We start from the raw sequence: 9,587 nt of genomic DNA, 5'->3' as shown, positions 1-9,587 counted from the left end.
TACTTCCCCAGCAGCGAAGCACTGACCACACTCGGCCAGCTCCATTAGGCGGGCCACTTCGTCCGCATGCTCTACACGAGCCTCCCCAAGCAAACGCTCTACTCTGAACTCCTACACGGCAAGCGAGCCCCAGGTGGGCAGAGGAAACGTTTCAAGGACACCCTCAAAGCCTCCTCGATAAAGTGCAACATCTCCACTGACACCTGGGAATCCCTGGCCAAAGACCACCCTAAGCGGAGGAAGAGCATCATGGAGGGCGCTGAGCACCTCGAGTCTCGTCGCCGAGAGCATGCAGAAAACAAGTGCAGGCAGCGGAAGGCGCATGTGGCAAACCCACCCTTTTCTTCAATGACTGTCTGTCCCACCTGTGAGAGACTGTAATTCCCGTATTGGACTGTACAGTTACCGGAGAACTCACTTTGAGTGGTTGTGAAAGGCGTCATATAAATGCAAGTCTTTCTTTAAACATAGGCATCCGTAAATATGGCCTGAAGACTTAAATAATCGGTTATAAGGAGCATTCTATAGTCCTCTTGTTCTTGAAGTTCAATTTGTATTAGTAGCAAATTTAACAGCATCATAAACAAAGCACTTACGTTTTCTTTTAAAAAAGGACTCAAAATAGTGCATGGTAATAAAATGAAAAATAAGAGTAAATGGGCACAGAGGGGAGGAAGGGCAAGACCACAGCAGGTCCTCAAGAGCTTTTATTAGTTTGTATACACAAGTAATACATATACAAAGCATCAAGAAAGTCAACAGCCTGACTCCAACAAGAATATTGCTACAGATAGATTGCACCAAGTGCATATTGTAAATCATAATAGATTAAAAATTTCTGAATGTAGAAAATGCAATGTGAAATTTCAACTACATTAACCCCATATGTGAGCATTTGTAGTATTTCAAGTAGTTTCAAAGCAACAAGAATCAAGTCAAAAAACACACAAAATGTACAGGTTCATAAGGCTACTCTATAGTAATCTATTAATTTAATTCATCACAAATCAAATTCATAGACATTGCCTTCTGAACCGCAGTGGTCACTGGTCCCATGTAATGTCATTTTGCCTCAGGGTCAGCTGTAGTTTCTGTGCATTTCTAAGCAGCTGAAGGCTTTCTTTTCCTTTCTGCCCAAGAACAGAGGTTGTTTTGAGTGAAAATTCTGTTCCCTTGGGGGCAACTGGCACTTTCTTCATTTCATCTAAAGCTTTTGCTCGCTTCTTTGTGTCGGCCATCTGCCTTCTCATTTTTTTTGCTTTCAGCTTCAATTTCACAACCTAAAAAAATAATTGCCAAAGAAATTGCACTTCCTTTTTTTCTTTTTACATGCATAGGCATTTTATTCAGATACATTTACTATCAAAGTGCAGAAGTCTAAATTAATATCAGTTAAAATTAATTTTAAAATTTACACACAAGATTAGTAACAAACATCTTGGAAGATGTGTTCCACAAAGTTTAAATTCAAAGGAAAACACACTTGGGTAGTACCGCACATTTTGTATTGTTGCAAATTGGTTTTGGCTTTGGAGTGACCTAAAATAAATAACATAACTGAAGCCAAACTAGATTCAATTGTGGTTTCCATGTTGGGTGGTCTTATAACTGGTTTCACGTCTGCAGCAACCAATGTCATTCTTTTTTCCAGGATGTGGGCATCACTGGCATTTATTGCCCATCCTGAGTCACTTCGAGAGGGTGGTGGTCAGTCACCTTCTGGAATCACTGCAGGTTTGATACAATGAAGTGGCTTGCTCAACTATTTCAGAGGGCAATTAAGAGTCAACTACGTTGGTGTGGGACTGGAGTCACATAGGCCAGACAAGGCAAGATGTGCAGGTTTCCTTCCCTAAAAAGATTAGCAAACCAATTGGCTTTTTATAACAATCCTGATTCTAGCTTTTAAAAACTACAATCAAATTCTCAAACTGCCATGGTGAGATTTGAACTTGCGTTCTCTGGATTATAAAAATATAGCAACTTCCTCCTGTGCCTGTATTTCAACAGGGAATGATTAAGCAAGAGGCACCACTCATATGATACAACCATTTCTCAGGTAAGATCATTTTTACTTTTCAAGTGAAAGTTTCCAGCTGCTCAAATACAGGTGCTACACCAATCAATCCATCTCCCTCCACTTCATCATTCATCATTGTTTCTCCTCCATTTCAGTATTTTGAGAGGTACAGGAAACCAAAATAGTCAAGGCATTTCCTGTAGACCTAAATGGGTCATATAGCTGGTTTTCATTACTGCTTGTGCTTTGCAAGTAGAAATTAAGTCTAGTCTCAACAATTTTCTACTTCTGCTACCAGTTTCACCCAGTAGTAATACATTAGCCCAAGTCAGAAGGTTATCGGTTCAACCCCGATTGCAGGAACTTTAGCACATAATATAGGCTGATATTTCAGTGCAGTAGGAAGGGAGTGCTGCACGGTTAGATATGCTGTCTTTCAGTTGAGAAGGCCCCAACTGTCCGCAGACATTTATTTCTCAACCAATACTACTAAAACAGATCTGTTCATTTATCTCATTGCAATTTCTGGGACCTTGCTGTATGCAAATAGACTGCTGTGTTTGCCTACAAAACAGCGATATTGCTCTTCAATTGCTGTGAAGCACTTTGAGAGCATGAGAATGTGAAAGGCGTGATATAAATGTGTTCTTTCCTTTTTTTAAAAAAAAACTAGGAATTTTTATCCTCCCTTCCAGAAGTATGAAAGAAACCAGGTTCTGATGTAGATTACAGTGTTAACCACTGCCTCCACCAACCTGACCCCGCCACACAGCACTGCCCTCCCCCCGGTCATCAAAATCCACGGCATGGCCTTGGACATAAGAAAATAAGAACATAAGAATTAGGAACAGGAGTAGGCCATCTAGCCCCTCGAGCCTGCTCCGCCATTCAATAAGATCATGTCTGATCTGGCCATGGACTCAGCTCCACTTACCCGCCCTCTCCACGTACCCTTAATTCCCTTATTCGTTAAAAATCTATCTATCTTTGACTTGAAAACATTCAATGAGCTAGCCTCAACTGCTTCCTTGGGCAGAGAATTCCACAGATTCACAACCCTCTGGGAGAAGAAATTCTTTCTCAACTCGGTTTTAAATTGGCTCCTCCGTATTTTGAGGCTGTGCCCCCTAGTTCTAGTCTCCCCGACCAGTGGAAACAACCTCTCTGCCTCTATCTTGTCTATCCCTTTCATTATTTTAAATGTTTCTATAAGATCACCCCTCATCCTTCTGAACTCTCAGGAGTAAAGACCCAGTCTACTCAATCTATCATCATAAGGTAACCCCCTCATTTCTGGAATCAGCCTAGTGAATCGTCTCTGTACCCCTTCCAAAGCTAGTATATCCTTCCTTAAGTAAGGTGACCAAAACTGCACGCAGTACTCCAGATGCGGCCTTACCAATACCTTATACAGTTGCAGCAAGACCTCCCTGCTTTTGTACTCCATTCCTCTCGCAATGAAGGCCAACATTCCATTCGCCTTCCTGATTACCTGCTGCACCTGCAAACCAACCTTTTGGGATTCATGCACAAGGACCCCCAGGTCCCTCTGCACCACAGCATGTTGTAATTTCTCCCCATTCAAATAATATTCCCTTTTACTGTTTTTTTCCCCAAGGTGGATGACCTCACACTTTCCGACATTGTATTCCATCTGCCAAACCTTAGCCCATTCGCTTAACCTATCCAAATCTCCTTGCAGCCTCTCTGAGTCCTCTACACAACCCGCTTTCCCACTAATCTTAGTGTCATCTGCAAATTTTGTTGCACTACACTCTGTCCCCTCTTCTAGGTCATCTATGTATATTGTAAACAGTTGTGGTCCCAGCACTGATCCCTGTGGCACACCACTAATCACTGATTTCCAACCGGAAAAGGACCCATTTATCCCAACTCTCTGCCTTCTGTTCGCCAGCCAATTCTCTATCCATGCTAATACATTTCCTCTGACTCCGCGTACCTTTATCTTCTGCATTAACCTTTTGTGTGGCACCTTATCAAATGCCTTTTGGAAATCTAAATACACCACATCCATCGGTACACCTCTATCCACCATGTTCGTTATATCCTCAAAGAATTCCAGTAAGTTAGTTAAACATGATTTCCCATTCATGAATCCATGCTGCGTCTGCTTGATTACACTATTCCTATCTAGATGTCCCGCTATTTCTTCCTTAATGATAGTTTCAAGCATTTTCCCCACTACAGATGTTAAACTAACCGGCCTATAGTTACCTGCCTTTTGCCTGCCCCCTTTTTTTAAACAGAGGCGTTTCATTAGCTGTTTTCCAATCCGCTGGTACCTCCCCAGAGTCCAGAGAATTTTGGTAGATTATAACGAATGCATCTGTTATAACTTCCGCCATCTCTTTTAATACCCTGGGACACCGTGGATCATTTTCCATATCACGGGAGCCTACTATCAGCAAGGGCAGACATCAATGACAAGATCCAACACCGCCTCCTGTGAGCCAGCGCAGCCTTTGGTTGCCTCAGGAAGAAAGAGTGTTTGAAGACCAGGACCTCAAATCTGGCACCACGCTTATGGTCTTCAGGGCAGTAGCGATACCCGCCCTCCTATATGGCTTAGAGATGTGGACCATATACAACAAACATCTCAAAGCGCTGGAGAAATACCACCAATTCTGCCTCCGCAAGATCCTGCAAATTCACTGCGAGGATAGACGCACCAACATCAGTGTTCTCGCTCAGGCCAAATATTCCCAGCATCAAAGCACTGACCACGCTCAACCAGCTCCGTTGGGTGGGCCACTTCATCCGCATGCCCTACACGAGACTCCTGAAGCAAACACTCTACTCTAAACTCCTACATGGCAAGCGAGCCCCAGGTGGGCAGAGGAAACATTTCAAGGACACCCTCAAAGCCACCTTGATAAAGTGCAACATCCCCACTGGCACCTGGGAATCCCTGGCCCAAGACTACCCAAAATGGAGGAAGAGCATCCGGGCGGGCGCTGAGCACCTCGAGTCTCATCACCGAGAACATGCAGAAATCAAGCAGACAGCGGAAAGAGCGTGTGGCAAGCCAGGCTCCCCACCCACCTTTTCCTTCAACCATTGTCTGCCCCACCTGTGACAGATACTGTAATTCCCACATTGAACTGTCAGTTAGTCAGTCATAGGCAGTCCCTTGAAACAAGGATGACTTGCTTCCATGCCAAAAAAGGATGGGTTCATAGGTGTTTTAATGAAGGACCCGAACTACACCCTCAAGGGTGGAAGATGCCTGTGCGTGGATTATTTTTAAGTGTGGTGGCCATTGCACACCAGCCACCAGTGGCAAGCCACCAGAGGCAAGCCACCAGAGAACTCACTTTTATAGAGTGGAAGCAAGTCGCCCTCGATTCCAAGGGACTGCCTATGATGATGATAACCTCTGACTAACTTCCTGCATCTGAAACAACTAGATAGATAGAAAATATTTTAACTTTGACCTCCTTGCCACAGGAGCGGTGTATAAACAGAGACTACTTCATAGTGGCATTTTATTTTTTAAGTTTTGAAAGAACTATTGCTCATTTGCCTTCTCGGTGTCACACTATCACCATGGTTACAATGGATTACTCAGTTACTTCTAACAAAGCAGGTTTTATTTTTTAGGGTTGAAAGTAAAAGCGCCTTGGGATATTTTACTACAGTCCGAGGGACTGCCTATGATGACTACATTAAAGGTGCTGCATAAATGCAAGTTGTTGCCAAAGTTCCATAATAAACAGAAATTTTATTGGCATTTTCATAAGTTAGTCCTGTCCCAGACAAAATAATAAAAAGCACTCCATGGAACCAAAGTATGATTATTTACCATTTTAAAAAGTCTGAATGTTGTCAGCAGCATTAGGCTAAATATCAGTACGGAGGATGATACTTGCAAAGTAACTATGAACTAATGGCACGGTTCAAGTAGACCAATCAGAAGTGGTAATCCCTGGCCCAACAATTATTGGATTCTATATCGTCAGCTGCAGAAAACAGCCTCAGATATTCCTTAATATATTTTAGATTTTAACGATTTTGAAAGAATAAAGACAAACTTTTTCCACTGTTGGGAGAGTCTAGGACAAAGGAAAATAACCTTAAAATCAGAGCCAGGCTATTCAGGAGAGAAGTTGGGAAACAATTCTTCGTGCAAACGGTGGTAGATGTGTGGAACCCTCTCCCACAAAAAGCAGTAGATGCGAGCTCAATTAACAACTTTAAATCTGAGATTGATAGATTTTTGCTAGCCAAGGGTATAAAAGGATATGGAGCTAAGCCAAGTAGGTTGAGTTTTTTTTAAAGTTGGTTGATTGATGTTGTGGTGGGACTTTTTTTTGTTAATTGTTAATCAATGGAACACGAGAGCCAAATCAGCACGTTTCGCTGTGATCCACGGTTATAAATAATTAATGAAACATTTCAGCTCATCAGAATGTTCTGCCTTAAGGACATCAAACTAATTCTCTCAGATATTTCTGAGAGATGAAGGGCAACTTCCCCCACTTTATAGATGTACATGAGATGCAAAATTTCTGAATTTGTATTCGAGTCATGCGTGTTTAGGAATTCCCTGTTCAGGTTACATTTCTGTAATTTTACACATCATGCATTAATTAAAATGGATCATCGCTTTTCTCAGGTGCCAGCTGCTGCTGGAAGAGGGGAGAGAACTAAAAAAACAGTTCCACAGACGTCATTCTTTGTATAATAGCTAAATAGTATAAATTAAATATAATAGTTATATTGGCATGATTTCAACATAGTAATCTCATTGAGGGTTTCAGATCACATGCTAAAGCTCAAGTAGTTGTAATGTATCAGGCATCTGAACCTCTCAATGAGATTATTGTCTGCAACTCACAAAGAATATGGGGAATTTAAAAAAAAAATCATATACTTACATTGGCCTGGTGTTTTTTGAGTTTAGAAATCTGATCCCCTTTCTTCTCCATCCGTTTTACTAAACAGTCTAGTTCACGTTCTAAATCTTCACGGACATCAGTATTTATGGTACCTTGTATTTGTTTCAGCAGGTCTTGATGCTCACTGGGAATACAGAATTGGAAACATTTTACATAACTGAAGTCACTTGCAAAAACAATTCTCCACACTACCAATGGGTCTGCTTTGCTCTTGGTTCATCACCATTACCAACAGAACACCCATCTTAATCTCCTTCCCCTTTCCAAGTTACCAAAAAACTTCCCCTCACTTGCCCCAGTTAAAAAAGAACAAAGATTTTGAAAATAACTTGCATTTATATAGCGCCTTTAATGCAGTGAAACTTCCCAAGATGCTACACTGTAGAATTATCAAACAAATTTTGTCAGCCATATAAGGAGATAGTAGGACAGGTGACCAAAAGCATGGTCTAAGAGGTAGGTTTTAAGGAAGAGTGTCAAAAAGGTATAGGGAGGAAATTCCAGCTCTTCATCATAGGCAGTCCCTGGGAATCGAGGAAGATTTGCTTCCACTCCCAAGTGAGTTCTCTGGTGGCTGAACAATCCAATACGAGAGCCACAGACCCTGTCACGGGGGAACAGACATTCGTCGATGGAAGGGGTGGGTGGTGCTGGTTTGCCGCACGCTCCTTCCGCTGTTTGCGCTTGACCTTTTCACGCTCTTTGCGTTGAGACTCGAAGAACGCAATGCCCACCCGGATGCACTTTCGCCACTTCGGGTGGTCTTCGGCCAGGGTCTCCCAGGTGTCAGTGGTGATGTCGCACTTTACCAGGGAGGCTTTGAGGGTGTCCTTATAACGCTTCCACTGTCCACCTTTGGCTCGTTTACCATGACAGAGCTCCGCATAAAGCATTTGCTTAGGGAGTCTCGTATTTGGCAAGCGAACTATGTGGCCTGCCCAGCGAAGCTGATCAAGTGTGGTCATTGCTTCAATATTGGGGATGTTAGCTTGGTTGAGGACACTGATGTTGGTGCGCCTGTCCTCCCAGGGGATCCGCAGGATCTTGCGGAGACATCGTTGGTGATATATCTCCAGCGACTTGAGGTGCCTTCTATACATCGTCCATGCCTCAGATCCATACAGGAGGGCGGGTATTACTACAGCCCTGTAGACCATGAGCTTGGTGGTAGATTTGAGGGCCAGGTCTTCAAACACATTTTTCCTCAGATGGCCGAAGGCTGCACTGGCGCACTGGAGGCGATGTTGAATCTCTGCATCAATGACTGCCTTTGCTGATAAGAGGCTCCCGAGATATGGGAAATGGTCCACGTTGTCGATGACCGCACCATGAATCTTGATGATTGGAGGGCAGTGCTGTGTGGCGGGGACAGGCTGGTGGAGGACCTTTGTCTTACGGATGTTAAGCGTAAGGCCCATGTTTTCATATACCTCAGTGAATACATTGACTATATCCTGGAGTTCAGCCTCAGAATGTGCGTAGACGCAGGCATCATTCGTCTACTGCAGCTCAACGACAGAGGCTCTTAGGGCCTAGGCAGAAGGCAGCACAGCCACCAATGGTGGAGCGAAAAAAATCAGGTATGCGCAAGAGGCCAGAATTGGAGGAGTGCAGAGGTCGCAGAGTGCTGTCGGGCTGGAGAAGGTTACAGAGATAGGAAGGGGCGAGGTCATGGAGGGATTTGAAACACATGAAAATTTTAAAAATTGAGGCGTTGCTGGACCAAGAGCCAGTGAGCACAGGGGTGATGGGTGAATGCGATTTGATGTGGCTTAGGATACAGGCAGCAGAGTTTTGGATGATTTCAAGTTTACGTAGGGAGGCCGTCCAGGTATGTATTGGAATAGTCGAGTCTGGAGGTAACAAAGACATGAGTTTCTGCGGCAGATGAGCTATAGTATAGGCGGAGACAGGTGCTATAGTGGTGACAGAATTAGGCAGTCTTGTTGACGGAGTGGATATGGGGTTGGAAGCTCAGCTCATGGTCAAATAGAACATCAAAGTTGCAAAGAGTCTGGTTCAACCTCAGACAGTGGTCAGGAAGAGGGATGAAGTTGGTGGTTAGGAACAGAATTTGTGGCGGGGACTGAAGGCAATGGCTTCAGTCTACCCAATATTTAATTCGAGGAAATTTCAGCTCATCTCATACTGGATGGCAAGCAGGCATTGTGCCAAATCAGAGTAAGTTTGAGCGAGGTGGTGAGGTAGAGCTGGGTGTCATCAGCGTACATGTGGAACCTGACATTGTTATTCCGATGATGTCGCTGAGTGGCTGCATGTAGATGAGAAATCCGAAGTCTTAAATTTTTAAGGAAAGGTTTTAAATTGCTCTCAGTGAGCAGGTTTGCAGTTTACCTTTTGCTGGTGAGTAATAGAGAATGAGAAACTTTTCAAAAAGTAAGAGGTAAAAATGACCAGAAGTGAAACCAGATATTCCCACCATCTAGGCTACATTGAAAACCATGCATCAGTTTCACTCAGCTAGTGCCGCTCTTGCCACGGGGTCAGAAAGTATGATGGCCCTATACCAGCTGTTTTGAGTTCATAATTGTTGTAGTAGTGCAACACTTCTGCACTGCTGGAGCTGCTGTACATCAATAGGTCTTATCCATCTGTTCTGATGGTTCAGATGGACAGCAAATATCTTA

At 43.4% G+C, this 9,587-nt stretch overlaps 1 protein-coding gene across 3 annotated transcripts in view; it reads right to left on the bottom strand.

Moving 5' to 3' along the window:
• Positions 1-671: 671 nt before the first annotated feature.
• Positions 672-9,587, bottom strand: part of cep57l1 (centrosomal protein 57, like 1) — a 245,591-nt gene continuing 236,675 nt past the window's right edge. The window contains exons 13-14 of one of the 3 annotated variants that reach the window (XM_070885656.1): positions 6,919-7,063; positions 672-1,280 (exon numbers count right to left, since the gene is read on the bottom strand). In XM_070885656.1, coding sequence (XP_070741757.1) covers positions 1,044-1,280; positions 6,919-7,063 — 382 coding nt within the window. In that variant the 3' untranslated portion in view covers positions 672-1,043. The remainder of the gene's footprint in view (positions 1,281-6,918; positions 7,064-9,587) is intronic. The other 2 variants (XM_070885655.1, XM_070885657.1) reach the window with 2 other exon arrangements.

Source organism: Pristiophorus japonicus, chromosome 7 (assembly GCF_044704955.1).
Source record: "Pristiophorus japonicus isolate sPriJap1 chromosome 7, sPriJap1.hap1, whole genome shotgun sequence".
Taxonomy (NCBI): Eukaryota; Metazoa; Chordata; class Chondrichthyes; family Pristiophoridae; genus Pristiophorus; species Pristiophorus japonicus.
The sequence above is the reverse complement of the archived record's forward strand: the minus strand, read 5'-3'. Positions and strand labels throughout refer to the sequence as shown.